The 19,897-nt window shown below is 41.6% G+C and overlaps 1 protein-coding gene across 1 annotated transcript in view; it reads right to left on the reverse strand.

The window, feature by feature from the left end:
- Window positions 1-16,112: 16,112 nt before the first annotated feature.
- The window catches only part of LOC137432733 (LIM homeobox transcription factor 1-beta), a 162,097-nt gene continuing 158,312 nt past the window's right edge, over window positions 16,113-19,897 (reverse strand). The window contains exons 6-8 of the mRNA XM_068124879.2: window positions 18,933-19,044; window positions 18,414-18,599; window positions 16,113-18,226 (exon numbers count right to left, since the gene is read on the reverse strand). Of these exons, the coding sequence (XP_067980980.1) occupies window positions 18,066-18,226; window positions 18,414-18,599; window positions 18,933-19,044 (459 nt within the window). The 3' untranslated portion in view covers window positions 16,113-18,065. The remainder of the gene's footprint in view (window positions 18,227-18,413; window positions 18,600-18,932; window positions 19,045-19,897) is intronic.

Below are 19,897 nucleotides of genomic sequence, written 5' to 3' on the forward strand. Positions count from 1 at the left end.
CATAGCAGGATATCTCAACAGGTTGTGGACGGATTTGCACGAAACTTGGTGGATTGATTGGGTGTCTGACAAGGACAAAGAGATTAGATTTTGGTGAAGATCTGAATATGGATTCAGATATGAGATTTTTTAAAAAGTGATTCTTCACTATTGGGAGGCATGGCCAAAAACTATACATAGCAGGATATCTCAAAACGTTATGGACAGATTTGGACGAAACCTGGTGGACAGGTTATGTGTGTGACATGGAAGTATCGATTCGATTTTGGTGAAGATCTGAATATGGATTCGGATATGAGAATTATTTAATTTTTTAAGTGACTTCACCATCGGGAGATAGGGCCAAAAACGATACATAGCAGGATATATCAAAAAGTTATGGATGGATATGGATGAAACTTGTTGGACAGGTTGTGTGTGTGACAAGGAAAAATCGATTCAATTTTGGTGAAGATCTGAATATGGATTCGGATATGAGAATTATTTTATTTTGTAAGTGATTCTTCACCATTGGGAGATTGGGCCAAAAACAATACATAGCAGGATATATCAAAAAGTTATGGATGGATATGGATGAAACTTGTTGGACAGGTTGTGTGTGTGACAAGGAAAAATCGATTCAATTTTGGTGAAGACCAGGATCCGGATCCAGCTCGTAGAATTTTTTTAAGTAATTCTTCACCATTGAGTCATATGGCCAACCAGGCGGAGGTATGCTCTCTACTGAGTGCTGATCTAGTTTCCTGATGAATTTACACACGAAGACCGACAGAAACCTTGTCACAACATGAAAAGCCATCGAAAACTTCGATGAGATTATTTTGTGAAATCGGTATTTTCGATATTATTGGGCAATAAAGCGGTAGGCTGTTCAAGTATACAAAAAGCGGGTGACTGCCCCCTAAAGCGGCAGAGTTAGCAGCTATGAGGTCGTGCGTGCAGGTTGCTATCTCTGGCACACACACACCCAGCAGAGTTAAGTTTTCACCTTGCTTGCGAGGCCCGAAACCTGCTGGTGGTGCATCCCGGAGGCCAAAGAGTATCTTGGGTCGACCTTCAAAGCAAACAGGAGGCAGACAAAGCAGCCTTGTGCCGGCGGCCGTGTGGGTACGAGGGTCAGGCAGGGGCCAACCGTGAACCTCCTCCAGACTCCTGCAGTCACTATGGGTGCTCCGTCATTACTCCCAAGACCTGTACCATGCGGAGAGGCCTCTTCTCCAAACAGTTTATTTTGGCTGCGTTGTCAAGATGAATGACTCCTGCACACCCCATCCCTCGGTCTTCCTGCCCTTTTGCTTGTTCTTGCTGTGACTGATGGCTATAGATGGAATTGTAATTGGAGCATCAGCCTTTTGGAACTCTTAACCTGATACCATGGAAACGCATTCTAAAGAGCTTTGGGTCATCCCTCGATTAGCTCGACACGTGACATTTTGGTGAAGAAAATGTATCAAACTGCAGTTCTTGTTAAATCAGGGAGGAAATTAACTCTGATGAACATTTTAAAAATTACGTTAAACGTTGTCTGGTGTCGTGCGTGTTGAGTGTGTCATTTCAGATGATAAATATATTCCCGATGTTTTAGAGGTGATTGCTTCGCATCCAGTGGACCCCGAAGATCCCGAGCACCGACTGAGTTGGTATTTGAATTTGCCAAAGAGGAACCTGTTGAATTACATGATTAATGTAGAACGTGGTCTTGGATTACATGGACTCTCTTTCTTGACAGATGATCGTTATAAGTGCAAAGACGAGTTTCGGCCACAGACAAGTTTGCCAGTCCCGGGAGATGCCATGTGCCAGTTATCACTTGTTCTAAATGCGTTCGTTTTGGCCACATCCGAGTTTCCCAGTCCTGGAATACGAAATGTGCAAGTTTTCACTCTTTCCAAGTTCAAAAACGACTTTCGGACACATACAAGTTTGCCCGTCTTGGGAGATGCTATTGGTCAATTATCACTCTTTCGTAGTACATAAATGAGTTTCGGTCACGTACAAGGTGTTCCTGTGATACAACATTGTGCATATTCTTACTTGTTCTGAGTGCAAAAACGACTCTCCAACACATTAATTTGCTCGTCCTGGATTACACACTGTGCCAATTTTCACTCTTTCTAAGCGTAAAAGCAAGTTTCGGCCACATAGGAGTTTGCCCGTCCTGGGATTCAGTCACCGTGTCCCAGTTACAGTCACGTGAAAAAGTAAGTACACCCCGTGTAAAGTTTTGACTTTTTCAACATATTTCAACATACAGCTATTTGATCTTCATTTCAACAATATTGATAGATAAAGGTAATATAATATAACAAATATCATGAAACATTTACATTTTGTAGTCCATTGTATAATTTAAATAAACATAAATGCAAATTTCGCATGTGGAAAAAGTAAGTACACCCCATGAAATGTTTTTTTAAATCTTTTTAACATATGTGGACATATCAATATTTGATCTTCATTTAAACAGTATCTATAGATAAAGGTGATCTAATTGAACAAAAAACAATGAAAAATTGACTTGACTATAATTTATTCAAATTACAATAAACATAAATTACAATAAACAAAAAATTAACAGAGATGCCATTTCCTTTTGTGGAAAAAGTAATTACACCCTTGGCTCTAATAGGTTGTATTGCCCCCTTTGGCAGAAACAACCTCAAGTAGGCGTTTCTTATAACTGTCTAACAGTCTCTGACATCGACTGGGAGAATTTTATGCCAACTCCTCCATGCAGAATTATTTCAGCTGTGTGATGTTTGAGGGGTTTCTTACATACACAGCTCGTTTCAAATCCCCCCACAACATCTCGATGGGATTTAGATCCGGGCTTTGACTTGGCCATTCCAGAACCCTCCATTTCTTTCTTTTCAGCCATTCCTTGGTGGATTTACTGGTATGTTTAGGGTCATTGTCATGTTGCAAGGTCCACCTTCGGTTGAGCTTCAACTTGCCGACAGATGGCCTCATATTATCCTCAAGCACCCTCTGGTACAATGAAGAATTCATCGTGGATTCTATGATGGTGAGCTGCCCAGGCCCTGATGCAGTAAAGCTGCCCCAAACCATAATATTTCCACCACCATGCTTTACAGTTGGTATAAGGTTCTTGTGGTCAAATGCTGTCTTTGGTTTTCGCCAAACATGTCTTCTGGTACTGTGGACAAATAGCTCTACCTTTGACTCATCTGTCCAGAGCACATTGTTCCAGAAGTGCTGGTCTTTGCCTAGGTGTTCATTGGCAAACTTTAGTCTTGCCCTGATGTTCTTTCTGGACAGCAAAGGTTTCCTCCTGGCACACCTCCCATGTAGATCAAATTTGTGCAGCCTCTTTCTAATGGTAGCATCGTGCACGTTGACATCAACAGTGGTAAGAGCTACCTGTAGGTCCCGTGATGACATTCTGGGGTTCTTAGAGACTTCTTTCAGCATCTTGCGGTCTGCTCTCAGGCTGAACTTGCTGGGGCGGCCTGGCCTGAACAAGTTGTCAGTTGTTTGGAATCTTCTCCACTTGTAGATGATCTTCCGGAGAGTCGAATGATTGATTTCAAATTGTTTTGAGATCTTTTTAAATCCCTTCCCAGACTCGTAGGCATCTATAACCTTCTTTCTGAATGCCTCAGAGAGCTCTTTTGATCTAGGCATGGTGACGCCGCACACTTCAACAACTAAGAGCAAACCAAACTAAATGTCTGAGATTTAAATAAGACAGGTTCCTCCAAGATCCTCTCTAACGATGTTCTAATCATTTGCACCTGAGCTGGTGCACCTGATTCTAATTTTAGGTATTTGAAGTAGTGATAAATGTAGGGGTGTACTTACTTTTTCCACATGCGAAATTTGCATTTATGTTTATTTAAATTATACAATGGACTACAAAATGTAAATGTTTCATGATATTTGTTATATTATATCACCTTTATCTTTCAATATTGTTGAAATGAAGATCAAATAGCTGTATGTTGAAAGATATTGAAAAAGTCAAAACTTTACATGGGGTGTACTTACTTTTTCACGTGACTGTATCACTCGTCCTAAGTGTAAAAACGAGTTTCGTCCACATTCCAGTTTTTCCGTCCTGGAATACGCAATGTGCAAGTTTTCACTCTTTCAATGTGCAAAAATGAGTTTCGGCCACAACCGAGTTTGCCCATCCTGGGATTCAGTCGCCATGTCCCAGTTATCACTCGTTATAGTGCACAAACGAGTTTCGGTTTGCATACGAGCTTTCCCGTCCTGGAATACTCAATGTGCCAGGTATCACTCGTTCTAAATGCAAAAACGAATTTTGGCCACATAGGAGTTTGCCCGACATGGGAGACACCATGCGCCAGTTATCACTCGTTCAAAGAGCAAAAGCGATTTTTGGCCACACACAACTTTGCCCCTCCTGAGATTCGCCATGTGCCAGTTTCCACTCTTTTGAAGTGCATAAACGAGTTTTGGCCAAATCTGAGTTTCCCCGTCCTGAAATACAAAATGTGCAAGTTTTCACTCTTTCAATTTGCAAAAACGAGTTTCGGCCACATACAAGTTTGCCAGTCCCGGGAGATGCCATGTGGCAGTTATCACTCGTTCCTAGTGCACAAATAAGTTTCAGCCACATACGAAGTTGCCCATACTGTGATACAACATTGTGCAAATTCTTACTTGGTCTAAGCGCAAAAACGACACTTGGACACATATTACTTTGCCTCTCCTGGAATACACAACGTACCAGTTTTCACTCTTTCTAAGCACAAAACAAGTTTCAGCCACATAGGAGTTTGCCCGTCCTGTGATACGCCATGTGCCAGGTCTCACTCATCCAAATAGCAAAAACTAGTTTCGGCCACATGCGAGTTTGCCCTTCCTGCAATACGAAATGTGCAGGTTTTCACTCTTTCAATGTGCAAAAATGACTTTCGGCCACATACAAGTTTGCCCATCCCGGAAGATGCCATGTGGCAGTTTTCACTCATTCTTAGTGCACAAACAGGTTTCGGTTACATACAAGGTTGCTGTCCGGTGATACGCCATTGCACAGGTTATTGCATGTTCTAAGTGAAAAAACGACTTACAGCCGCATATTAATTTGCCGGACCTGTAATACGCAAAGTGCCAGTTTTCACTCTTTCTGAGTGTGATGAAATATGTTGTATTGTCTCAAGCACTCTCCGCTGAAAAGAATGACCTTGAGGGAGCTTATGTAAGCTGTGCCCATTGGTGTGCGGGAGGTGACATACTGTATCCCTGTGCAGTAGACTATTGAGATTTACCAGGTATGCAAAGGCTTGTTTGCAAGGAATTAGAATGAGATGTATGCTCTGGTTGCCTTGATATGGGACTAATAAACTGTATTATTGTGTGGTAGGATTGTCTTGAGAAATAGCTGAATAAAGCCTCAATTATTGCCAGAGGTGTGAGTTTGATTTCACAACACTGAGTTCAAAAACACCTTTTGGTCACATACGAGTTGTTTGACATGTGCCAGTTATCACTCGTTCAAATAGCAAAAGCGATTTTTGGCCACACACAAGGTGGCCCCTCCTGGGAGAAGCCATCTGCCAGTTTTCACACTTTCTAGGTGCAAAAACAAGTTTTGGCCACATGCGAGTTTGCCCGACCTGGGAGACGCCATGTGCCAGTTATCACTTGTTCTAAGTGCAAAAACAAGTTTCGGCCACATCGGAGTTTGCCCGTCCTGGGATTCAGTCGCCATGTCCCAGTTATCACTCATCATAAGTGCAAAAACGAGTTTCGGCCACATACGAGTTTCCCCATCCTGGAATAGGCAATGTGCAAGTTATCATTCGTTGGAAGTGTAAAAACGAGTTTCGTCCACAGACGAGTTTTCCCGTCCAGGAATACGCATGTGCCAGTTATCACTCGTTCTAAGTGCAAAATCGAGTTTCGGCAACATGCGAGTTTTCCCGAGCTGGGAGACGCCATATGCCAGTTAGTTAACACTTGTTGTAGGTGCAAAGACGTGTTACAGCCACATACAAGGTTGCCCGTACTGTGATTCGCCACATGCCAGTTTCCACTCATTTGAAGTGCAGAAAGGAGTTTTGGCCACATCTGAGTTCCCCAATCCTGGAATACAAAATTTGCCAGTTTTTACTCTTTCAAATTGCAAAAACGAGTTTTGGCCACATACAAGTTTGCCAGTCCTGGGAAACAGTCACCATCTCCCAGTTATCACTCATCCTAAGTGTAAAAACGAGTTTCGTCCACATACCAGCTTCCCCTTCCTGGAATACGCAATGTGCAAGTTAATACTCGTTCTAAGTGTAAAAACGAGTTTCGGCAACATGCGAGTTTTCCCGAGCTGGGAGACGCCATGTTCCAGTTAGTTATCACTAGTTATAGGTGCAACAAGTTTCAGCCACATACAAGAACGAGTTTCAGCCACATACAAGGTTGCCTGTACTGTCATTCGCCACGTGCCAGTTTCCACTCTTTTGAAGTGCAAAAAGGAGTTTTGGCCACATCTGAGTTCCCCAGTCCTGGAATACAAATGTGCAAGTTTTCACTCTTTCAAATTGCAAAAACGAGTTTCGGCGACATACAAGGTTGCCAATCCCGGGAAATGCCATGTGGCAGTTATCACTCGTTCAAAGTGCACCAACGAGTTTTGGTTACATACAAGGTTGCCCTTCCTGTGATACGCCATTTCACAAGTTTTTACTTGTTATAAGTGCAAAAATGAATTTCGGCCACATATTAATTTGCCCGACCTGGAATACGCAATGTGCCCGTTTTCACTCTTTCTTCGTGAAAAAACAAGTTTCGTCCACATACGAGTTTGCCCATCCTGGAATACGCAATGTGCCACTTGTGCCAGTTATCACTCGTTCTAAGTGCAAAAACGAGTTTCATCCCCATACGAGTTTGCTCGACCTGGGAGTCGCCATGTGCCAGTTATCACTTGTTGTAAGTGCACAGATGAGTTTCGGTTACATACAAGGTTACCCTTCCTGTGATACGCCATTGTGCAAGTTTTTCCTTGTTCTTTGAGGAAAAACGACACTTGGACACATATTAATTTGCCCCTCCTGGAATACACAACGTGCCCGTTTTCACTCTTTCTTTCTAAGCACGAAAACAAGTTTCAGCCACATATAAGTTTGCACGACCTGGGAGACGCCATGTGCCAGTTATCACTTGTTCTAAGTGCAAAAACGAGTTTCGGCCACATACCAGTTTCCCCTTCCTGGAATATGCAATGTGCAAGTCATCACTCGTTCTAAGTGTAAAAACGAGTTTCGTCCACATACGAGTTTTTCCGTCCTTGAATACGCAATGTGCCAGTTATCACTCGTTCTAATTGCCAAAACGAGTTTCAGCAACATGCGAGTTTTTCCGAGATGAGAGATGCCATATGCCAGTTAGTTATCACTAGTTGTAGGTGCAACAAGTTTCAGCCACATGCAAAAACGAATTTTGGCCACAAAGGAATTTGTCCAACCTGGGAGACGCCATGCACCAGTTATCACTCGTTCAAATAGCAAAAGCGATTTTCAGCCACACACAACTTTGCCCCTCCTGGGATTCGCCATGTGCCAGTTTCCACTCTTTTGAAGTGCATAAACGAGTTTTGGCCACATCTGAGTTTCCCCGTCCTGGAAAACGAAATGTGTAAGTTTTCACTCTTTCGATGTGCAAAAACTAGTTTTGGCTATTTTCAAGATGGACCATCATATGAGACGCCATGTGCCAGTTTTCACTCTTTCGAAGCACAAAAACAAGTTTCGGCCACATATTAATTTGCCTGACCTGTAATACCCAATGTGTCAGTTTTCACTCTTTCTGAGTTCAAAAACGAATTTCGGCCACATACGAGTTATTCGACATGTGCCAGTTATCACTCGTTCAAATAGCAAAAGCGATTTTTGGCCACACACAAGGTGGCCCCTTCTGTGAGAAGCCATGTGCCAGTTTTCACACTTTCTCGGTGCAAAAACGAGTTTCGGCCACATGCGAGTTTGCCCGATCTGGAATACGCCACGTGCAAGTTTCCACTCTTTTGAAGTGCATAAACGCGTTTTGGCCACATAGGAGTTTACCCGTCCTTTGATACCCCATTTGCAAGATATATCACTCGTTCTGAGGGCATAAACGGGTTTCGGCAACATACAAGTTTGCCCGACCTGGACAACACAATGTGCCCATTTTCACTCTTTCTTCGTGCAAAAACGACTTTCGTCCACATACGAGTTTGCCTGTCCTGGGAGACGCCATGTGCCCGTTCTCACTCGTTCTCAGTGCAAAAACGAGTTTGGGCCACATAGGAGTTTACCCGTCCTTTGATACACCATTTGCCAGATATATCCTTTTCTGAGGGCATAAACGAGTTTCGGCCACATCCGAGTTTGCCCGTTCTGCGATTTGGTCGCCAAATTCCTAGTTATCATTCGTTCTAAGTGCACAAACGAGTTTCGGTTACATTCAAGGTGGCCCGTCCTGTGATATGCCATTGTTCAAATTTACACTTTCGAAGTGCAAAAACGAGCATTGGCCACATTGGAGTTTGCACGTCCTATGATATGCCATGTTTCATCCACATACGAGTTTTCCCGTCCTGGAATATGCAATGTGCCAGTTATCACTCGTTCTAAGTGGAAAAACAAGTCTCGGCAACATGCGAGTTTTCCCGACCCGGGAGACGCCATGTGCCAGTTATCACTTGCTATCCTGCTCATACCAATTCTATCTATCCTGCTCATACCAATTCTATCTATCCTGCTCATACCAATTTTATCTATCCTGCTCATAGCAATTCTTGTTATACTGCTCATACCAATTCTAGCGATCCTGCTCAAACCAATTCTAGCTATCCTGCTCATACCAATTCTAGCTATCCTGTTCATACCAATTCTAGCTATACTGCTCATACCAATTCTTGTTATACTGCTCATACCAATTCTTGTTATACTGCTCATACCAATTCTAGCTATACTGCTCATACCAATTCTAGCTATCCTGCTCATACCAATTCTTGTTATACTGCTCATACCAATTCTAGCTGTACTGATCATACCAATTCTTGTTATACTGCTCATACCAATTCTTGTTATACTGCTCATACCAATTCTAGCTATACTGCTCATACCAATTCTAGCTATCCTGCTCATACCAATTCTTGTTATACTGCTCATACCAATTCTAGCTGTACTGATCATACCAATTCTTGTTATACTGCTCATACCAATTCTTGTTATACTGCTCATACCAATTCTAGCTATCCTGCTCATACCAATTCTTGTTATACTGCTCATACCAATTATAGCTCTACTGATCATACCAATTCTAGTTTTACTGATCATACCAATTCTAGCTATCCTGTTCATACCAATTCTAGCTATCCTGCTCATACCAATTCTTGTTATACTGCTCATACCAATTCTTGTTAGACTGCTCATACCAATTCTAGCTGTACTGCTCATACCAATTCTTGTTATACTGCTCATACCAATTCTAGCTATCCTGCTCATACCAATTCTAGCTATCCTGCTCATACCAATTCTAGCTATCCTGCTCATACCAATTCTTGTTATACTGCTCATTCCAATTCTTGTTATACTGCTCATACCAATTCTAGCTATCCTGCTCAAACCAATTCTAGCTATACTGCTCATACCAATTCTAGCTGTACTGCTCATACCAATTCTTGTTATACTGCTCATACCAATTCTAGCTATCCTGCTCAAACCAATTCTAGCTATACTGCTCATACCAATTCTAGCTATACTGATCATACCAATTCTAGTTTTACTGATCATACCAATTCTAGCTATCCTGTTCATACCAATTCTAGCTATCCTGCTCATACCAATTCTTGTTATACTGCTCATACCAATTCTAGCTATCCTGTTCATACCATTCTAGCTATCCTGCTCATACCAATTCTTGTTATACTGCTCATACCAATTCTTGTTATACTGCTCATACCAATTCTAGCTCTACTGCTCATACCAATTATTGTTATACTGCTCATACCAATTCTTGTTATACTGCTCATACCAATTCTAGCTATCCTGCTCATACTAATTCTTGTTATACTGCTCATTCCAATTCTAGCTATCCTGCTCATACCAATTCTAGCTATCCTGCTCATACCAATTCTAGCTAGCCTGCTCATACCAATTCTAGATATCCTGCTCATACCAATTCAAGCTACACTGCTCATACCAATTCTTGTTATACTGCTCATACCAATTCTAGCTATCCTGCTAATACCAATTCTAGCTATCCTGCTCATACCAATTCTTGTTATACTGCTCATACCAATTCTAGCTATCCTGCTCATACCAATTCTAGATATCCTGCTCATACCAATTCAAGCTACACTGCTCATACCAATTCTTGTTATACTGCTCATACCAATTCTAGCTATCCTGCTAATACCAATTCTAGCTATCCTGCTCATACCAATTCTAGCTATCCTGCTCATACCAATTCTAGCTATCCTGCTCATACCAATTCTTGTTATACTGCTCATACCAATTCTAGCTATCCTGCTCATACCAATTCTTGTTATACTGCTCATACCAATTATAGCTCTACTGATCATACCAATTCTAGTTTTACTGATCATACCAATTCTAGCTATCCTGTTCATACCAATTCTAGCTATCCTGCTCATACCAATTCTTGTTATACTGCTCATACCAATTCTAGCTATCCTGCTCATACCAATTCTAGCTATCCTGCTCATACCAATTCTAGCTATCCTGCTCATACCAATTCTAGCTATCCTGCTCATACCAATTCTAGCTATCCTGCTCATACCAATTCTTGTTATACTGCTCATTCCAATTCTAGCTATCCTGCTCATACCAATTCTAGCTATACTGATCATACCAATTCTAGTTTTACTGATCATACCAATTCTAGCTATCCTGTTCATACCAATTCTAGCTATCCTGCTCATACCAATTCTTGTTATACTGCTCATACCAATTCTAGCTATCCTGTTCATACCATTCTAGCTATCCGGCTCATACCAATTCTTGTTATACTGCTCATACCAATTCTTGTTATACTGCTCATACCAATTCTTGTTATACTGCTCATACCAATTCTAGCTCTACTGCTCATACCAATTATTGTTATACTGCTCATACCAATTCTTGTTATACTGCTCATACCAATTCTAGCTATCCTGCTCATACTAATTCTTGTTATACTGCTCATTCCAATTCTAGCTATCCTGCTCATACCAATTCTAGCTATCCTGCTCATACCAATTCTAGCTAGCCTGCTCATACCAATTCTAGATATCCTGCTCATACCAATTCAAGCTACACTGCTCATACCAATTCTTGTTATACTGCTCATACCAATTCTAGCTATCCTGCTAATACCAATTCTAGCTATCCTGCTCATACCAATTCTTGTTATACTGCTCATAACAATTCTAGCTATCCTGCTCATACCAATTCTAGCTAGCCTGCTCATACCAATTCTAGATATCCTGCTCATACCAATTCTAGCTATCCTGCTCATACCAATTCTAGCTATCCTGCTCATACCAATTCTAGCTATCCTGCTCATACCAATTCTAGATATCCTGCTCATACCAATTCTAGCTATCCTGCTCATACCAATTCTAGCTATCCTGCTCATACCAATTCTAGATATCCTGCTAATACCAATTCTAGCTATCCTGCTCATACCAATTCTAGCTATACTGCTCATACCAATTCAAGCTACACTGCTCATACCAATTCTTGTTATACTGCTCATACCAATTCTAGCTATCCTGCTCATACCAATTCTAGCTATCCTGCTAATACCAATTCTAGCTATCCTGCTCATGCCAATTCTAGCTATCCTGCTCATACCAATTCTAGCTATCCTGCTCATACCAATTCTAGCTATCCTGCTCATACCAATTCTAGCTATCCTGCTCATACCAATTCTAGATATCCTGCTAATACCAATTCTAGCTATCCTGCTCATACCAATTCTAGCTATACTGCTCATACCAATTCAAGCTACACTGCTCATACCAATTCTTGTTATACTGCTCATACCAATTCTAGCTATCCTGCTCATACCAATTCTAGCTATCCTGCTAATACCAATTCTAGCTATCCTGCTCATGCCAATTCTAGCTATCCTGCTCATACCAATTCTAGCTATCCTGCTCATACCAATTCTAGCTATCCTGCTCATACCAATTCTAGATATCCTGCTCATACCAATTCAAGCTACACTGCTCATACCAATTCTTGTTATACTGCTCATACCAATTCTAGCTATCCTGCTAATACCAATTCTAGCTATCCTGCTCATACCAATTCTTGTTATACTGCTCATACCAATTCTAGCTATCCTGCTCATACCAATTCTAGCTATCCTGCTCATACCAATTCTAGATATCCTGCTCATACCAATTCAAGCTACACTGCTCATACCAATTCTTGTTATACTGCTCATACCAATTCTAGCTATCCTGCTAATACCAATTCTAGCTATCCTGCTCATACCAATTCTAGCTATCCTGCTCATACCAATTCTAGCTATCCTGCTAATACCAATTCTAGCTATACTGCTCATACCAATTCTAGCTATACTGCTCATACCAATTCTTGTTATACTGCTCATACCAATTCTAGCTATCCTGCTCATACTAATTCTTGTTATACTGCTCATACCAATTCTAGCTATCCTGTTCATACCAATTCTATCTATACTGCTCATACCAATTCTATCTATCATGCTCATACCAATTCTAGCTATCCTGCTCATACCAATTCTTGTTATACTGCTCATACCAATTCTAGCTATCCTGCTCATACCAATTCTAGCTATCCTGCTCATACCAATTCTATCTATCCTGCTCAAACCAATTCTATCTATCCTGCTCATACCAATTCTAGCTATCCTGCTCATACCAATTCTAGCTATCCTGCTCAAACCAATTCTACCTATCCTACTCATACCAATTCTTGTTATACTGCTCATACCAATTCTTGTTATACTGCTCATACCAATTCTAGTTTTTCTGATCATACCAATTCTAGCTATCCTGCTCATACCAATTATATCTATCCTGCTCATACCAATTCTATCGATACTGCTCATACCAATTCTAGTTTTACTGATCATACCAATTCTAGCTATCCTGCTCATACCAATTATATCTATCCTGCTCATAACAATTCTATCTATCCGGGCTTTGACTTGGCCATTCCAGAACCCTCCATTTCTTTCTTTCCAGCCATTCCTTGGTGGGTATACTAGTATGTTTAGGGTCATTGTCATGTTGCAAGGTCCACCTTCGGTTGAGCTTCAGCTTTCCGACAGATGGCCTCACATTATCCTCAAGCACCCTCTGGCACAAACAAGAATTCATAGTGGATTCTATGATGGTGAGATGCCCAGGCCCTGATGCAGCAAAGCTGCCCCAAACCATAATATATACTTGGCATTTAATATGGAATTTTTTTTTTTTCTTGACTTGGGTTTACTTTCTGAACTCAGTATATCAATCTGGTGAGTTTATTTTACCCTTCGGTGATATCTTTGTTGAAAGAACCATGTCACTGATTGTCTTTCGCAGCAAGAAGTCAATAACAGGATTATATCACAGGTGGTGTGACAAAATGTAAGGACAGGTACATTTGACGATTGGCTTCACAATCGGGTATATAAGGGTTGCTGCGTTCTGTATTAGTGGAAAACAACTGCTGCACGTCTACAAAAGTTATTGCCGCTTCCTCTGGAGATGGTCCGTCAACTTGACAATGCTGTTTGTCATAGAGTGGTGGCTTTACGAAATTCTGGCATGAAACAGCGTGCTATTGCTCGGCAGTATGGCATCACTTAAGGTCAGGTGTCAAAGATCCTGAAACGAAATGCTCAGACGGGTGTCCCTACTCCAATACCGAGGCCAGGACGTCCATGCAGAACCACATGGAGAGATGATCGCCAGCTGCACCGGTTAGTCTGCAATGGCCGTACCAAGTCAGCTAATCGGCTTCGGGCTGAGTGGCAGCAACTGACAAATGTGCCTGTATCCAGAAGGCTAGTCAACCAATGACTGGTTCAAGCAGGCTATTGTGCCAGGCGTCCCCTGAGAAAGCCACACCTGACCAGACAACACAGCCAGCGCCGATTGCAGTGGGCCAGAGAGCACCGTCAATGGCAGCCAGGACACTGGAATCACGTGACCTTCAGTGACGAGTCTAGATTTCTGGTCTATCGTCAAGATGGCCGCATCCGAGTGCGCAGACAAGTGCATGAATCCCACAACGAAGATTGTATAGTGCGAAAGGTCCAAGCTGGGGGTGGTGGGGTGACCGTTTGGGCTGCTTTTCATGCAGGGGGCAAAACTGACCTGGTTGTTCTGAATGGAAACCTGAACCAGTTCAGGTACAGGGTCATTCTGGAAGAAACATTGCTTCCATTTGCTCGTGCAGTCTTTCGAGGAAACTTTGTCTTCCAAGATGACAATGCACGGCCTCATCGTGCTCGCATGATTCAACACTTTCTTGCTGACCATGGTGTAGAGCATATGGAGTGGCCTGCCATGTCCCGGATATAAATCCGATAGAGAACTTGTGGGCAGAATTAATGCGTCAAATCGACAACTTGGACCAGCAGCCTACCTCTGTGCGTGAATTGCAGCAGACTATTGTCACTGCATGGCAAGCGTTCCTGTCCAAACCTTGGCAAATCTCGTGAACAGCATGCCTCGACATGTATGTGCTCTCCTGAATGCTCGTGGGGGTTACACGAAGTACTGAACTGTAATTTTACTCTCCGTAATCCCAGTCATAATTTAGCTTTTGTTTTTGTTGAATTTTTTTTTGGCTAATGTGCAAAATAAAGAGATACTTCTGGAAAACGTACAGAAGTTTAACACAGTACTGTCCGTGAATTGAGTTCGATATCAGTTCACATCACCTTCAAGGATCAATTTATTTGCTTCGAAATGTCAAATGTGGTTTTTCTTTCTTTTGAAGGTCACATTAACAAAATCTAGAATAATTTCAACATAATTCCAATGAACTTTTGGTTCTAAGTCATCTTGAAAAGTAAGTTCACCCCCACAAAAAAAATATTCCATATTAAATGCCAAGTCTGTATTTCCACCACCATGCTTTACAGTTGGTATCAGGTTTTTGTGGTCAAATGCCGTCTTTGGTTTTCGCCAAACATGTCTTCTGGTACTGTGGCCAAATAGCTCTACCTTTGACTCATTTGTCCAGAGCACATTGTTCCAGAAGTGCTGGTCTTTGCTTCGGTGTTCATTGGCAAACTTTAGTCTTGCCCTGATGTTCTTTCTGGACAGCAAAGGTTTCCTCCTGGCACACCTCCCATGTAGATTAAATTGTGCAGCCTCTTTGTAATGGTAGACTCGTGCACTTTGACATCAACAGTGGCAAGAGCTACCTGTCGGTCCTGTGATGACATTCTGGGGTTCTTAGAGACTTCTTTCAGCATCTTGCGGTCTGCTCTCAGGCTGAACTTGCTGGGGCGGCCTGGCCTGAACAAGTTGGCAGTTGTTTGGAATCTTCTCCACTTGCAGATGATCTTCCGGACAGTCGAATGATTGATTTCAAATTGTTTGGAGATCTTTTTAGATCCCTTCCCAGACTCGTAGGCATCAATAACCTTCATTCTGAAGGCCTCAGAGAGCTCTTTTGATCAAGGCATGGTGACGCCGCACACTTCAACAACAAAGAGCAAACCAAACTAAATATCTGAGGTTTAAATAAGACAGGTTCCTCCAAGATCGTCTCTAACGATGTTCTAATCATTTGCACCTGAGCTGGTGCACCTGATTCTAATTTTAGGTATTTGAAGTAGTGATAAATGTAGGGGTGTACTTACTTTTTCCACATGCGAAATTTGCATTTATGTTTATTTAAATTATACAATGGACTACAAAATGTAAATGTTTCATGATATTTGTTATATTATATCCCCTTTATCTCTCAATATTGTTGAAATGAAGATCAAATAGCTGTATGTTGAAATATGTTGAAAAAGTCAAAACTTTACATGGGGTGTACTTACTTTTTCACATGAGTGTATACAGCTTGCACTTGTTATTGCTAACACAGTGGAAAACAATATTAATTGTATGTTTCCTACACAGAGCACATCGAGAGAAGTTTAAGCAATTTTTAGAAGTTTTATTAAAACTTTAACATAGGACATTTCTACATTTGCACAAACAAACATCGAATGCACACGGGGTTCAGGCAGTTTGCGACTCACGGGACTCGGGTGGTACCAAAGAATATGTCTGGAATTCAGGATTTTTTCACAATGCCATTCCTGATTATTCTAAATCCTTTGGCTTCAGGTCTCCTAATAAATAGATAAATATGTGTTCCATAAATTAGTGTCATGTGTGGTTAGAGTGTGATTATGTTCACTTTTTCTATCATTCGGCGTTTTAAATGTCACTTGGAATGTAAGTGGGACAAAGTAAAATTTGTTCTCTCTACTAAGCATGTCTACACCACAAGGTATAAATAATAAAATATACATATAATAGCATTTTGCTTCGTAATACACAGCACATCAAGAAAATAAATGGAACTTCTGATTTTATATCGATTCATACTGTCCTTACACATTGCACAATTGTATGAACTTTGTCTACCTGTCCATGTCTGGATATTAGCCCTACACGTCCGTGTTGTTGGAGCAACTTGTTTCAAGCTCCTGGTCACATGCCTTTTACAACAACAATCTCAACAATACTTTCCAAGCATTTCTTTCAAGTACCAGCTGTTCCAATTATTACTTGCTGCTTTGCTGTTCGCTTTGATGGTTCATATTTATATATTATTTACAATTAAAACTTGATATTAATTTTACAAGCTCTTAACTCGTCGAGTGTGTTAAAAAAAAAACAATGAAACCACAATTGAGAATTGAATTGGGTGTTAACGAACAGTTTATAGATGCCGTAAGCTCTAAAATATTGAGAATCCTGTAAGCGGAGAATGTGAAAGGACAACTAACTGAGGTTTTGTTAGAAAACAAAAAACTCAGAAAAGCTGATGTTTCGGCCACAGAGCGGCTTTCGTCGGGGATTAACACAGGGCACATGCGCTCGTATCTTAATCGGCCTCACGGAGTGGCGTGTGTAGGTAAGGACCACAAGACCCAGGCAAGCAGTGCTGTCCTCACCGCCTTAGGTCTCATGGTTCATCGCAGGCCTGTGTTGCAGTTCACTCACTCCACCCACCCCACTTCTACACACCAATCTGAACATGGCCCGACAAAGGTCACTCTGTGGCTGAATCGTTGGACTTTCTCAACCTTAACCCCTATTGGCAAAAACGACCTTTGGGTTGTTGTGCTTTCGCATTTCTCCTTCTGCGGTTTCACAATTTTGATGTTTCTTATTCGTGGTGTGAATAACACACCACTTGTGAAAGATATGATTGGTACTTCAGGTGTGAATGATATGAACGGTAATTCACATGTGCGTGAGTATCATTGTTTAGACTGATTTTTGTTTATTTTGCAAGGCCATACAAAATTATAGCTGATCATGAACTATGAATGGTAATTTATTTTGCATTAATTTTTTTTCGGATTTGTTAACTGCGATTTTCTGCATTTCGATTTGATCAATTTTAATGAAGAATTTCGTTCACAAATTCATTTCCTATTCAGATACTGTAAATACGTGCACATGACGTACACACAACACTTGCATATCGATAAATTCTTCATTTTTTTTCCAATGACCTTCTACTCTTGCTGTCAGCACCAATCTTCTGAACCTAACGGTTGCCATTTGCTGGTGATCTGGCCTTCTTTTAGTTTACTCACCACAAATTTCCAAGTGCTCATCGCTCATGTCATCATTCCTTGTGGTTGTTTTTACAGTACCGTCACCTGGAAGGATTTATATTGTCATATCGAGTCCATGTGGAGGTGATAAAGGAGGAAGCAAAGCGGTTAAATAATATGATTTCTAAATATTTTGGGATTATGGGCACGTTACTATCACAATTCTTCATTGTGCTTCCATCTTGCTTCAGATGAGGCTGGTGGACACCGCCAAGAGAAGGGTTTGGACGCACGCAGATCCTTCAGCAACTTTAGGATGTGAAGTAAGAGTTTTGCATGGAATAAAGTCTATCGATGGGGTTTCCAATACGTGGCTGAAGGCTGTTCATGTTGCCCGGTGTCACCAACAAGCACTCCCCCAGACTTCCTACTGACCCTTCGGTTTCCAGGTCAGGGAAGAAAGCATCGCTACCTGCATGAAAAACGCAATGCAAATGCTTAGTTTGTCCTTGAACAAAGGTTGATTTGTGCTTCGCACATGATTTTCCTCCAATTATATATCATGTGATTACACTTTGGGAGAAAAATTTTGTTAACAAGTCTGACTCATTTCTCTTAGTAATATTCTCTGAAATGGCTAACTGCCACCGCCCTCTCACCATAGGGGTTCATGTGATCTCCAGGCATCTGGGGAGGTGTGAGGCCTAGCTGGAAGGGATCGGGTGGGTACGGAGCAGGTTCTAGAGTGCCAGGTCCATGCGCGAGTTGGGAAAATGGTGAAAGCACAGCCTCTAGGCCTGGAGGGAGCTGCTCCACAGGTGATGGCGAGTATGTGTTCAGCATCACTGTTAAGGAGGGTGATGTGAGGGAGAAAGTGGAAGGCGGTGTAGACGGTTTAATATAGTACTCATGTATAATTTGTACATCACTGTAGAAAGTCAAGTGTGATGAAAGAATAGTGATTTGTGGATGTTAAGGTAAAAAAGGTACACGTGATACATTGAGGAAAAATTAGTTTACTGGATGCAGCAAAATATTTCAGTGGATAGCCTAACCAATGTTCAGGTAAGTGGCATTATAAAATTATCAATTATCGTTGAAACATTTGTAAACAAAGTTTGATTTACTGTATACAGTATGTGTGGAGTTAAACTCCTCTCCTTCCCTGGAGGCCTCACCTTCCGCCTCATCCTTCATGCGCCGTACCGATCTGCTGGCCCCTCGAACTCCTGCCAGCCTCTGGCCCTGACCTTGTTCCTGCTGGATCTGCCGCCTCGCAAGCTTCTTCATCTGTATGGATAATTGGTGAGCATCCAGAACAAGAAGGAAGGGGAATGAATAGGGTGATGCTATGTTATGATCTGAGCACTGGGCTGTGAAACAAGATAATCTGTATATGGTAAATTAAAGGGGATACAGTTAACCAATCAAAACTAGAACGGGCACTCGGTAGAGCGCATACCTTCGCCGCAGCTACTGTTCTGTACTTGGTAAAAATACGATTTTGACCTTTTCGTGACCTTGACCTTGACCTTTGACCCGATTGCTCCCAAAATCTAATCAAATGTGTCCCGTATAATAACCAATCATCCCACCAAATTTCATGCAATTCGGTTGAATACTTTTTGAGTTATGCGAATAACATACACACACACACACACAGACATACAAATAAATACACAGCGATCAAAACATAACCTTCCGCTTTTGCGAAGGTAATGAGTGAAATGAGTCACATGATGTTGATGAGCCAATAGGCCATTTTATTACAAGAGCATATGCAGTGATGAATCCCATTTACTTCTCAAGAGGATATCATCATCTGTATCAATGTGATCTCCAGGCAAACTGTACACAGGAGATCCACTAGCCCCTTGAGTCCTGTCTGGCCTCCGGCCCTGTCCAGATCGAGAAGATGAGGAACTTCGCTCCACCTACAGAGCACCACACTCTTTACAGAGTGTAGATGCTGCCAAATGTGGTTCCGGGACAAGATTTGGATAATGCCGGGTGGTTTGCCATCGACTTCCCAGAAGCAAGAGGAGACAAGTTTCTTTTAAAAACAGCATGACAGTGGGAGCACGTGCACTCGTGCAGCTGGAATAACTGTCAAGGAATCGGATATTCTCGTAAAGGTGTTCAT

Source organism: Myxine glutinosa, chromosome 8, assembly GCF_964187855.1.
Source record: "Myxine glutinosa chromosome 8, kmMyxGlut1.1, whole genome shotgun sequence".
In the NCBI taxonomy this organism is placed as follows: domain Eukaryota; kingdom Metazoa; phylum Chordata; class Myxini; order Myxiniformes; family Myxinidae; genus Myxine; species Myxine glutinosa.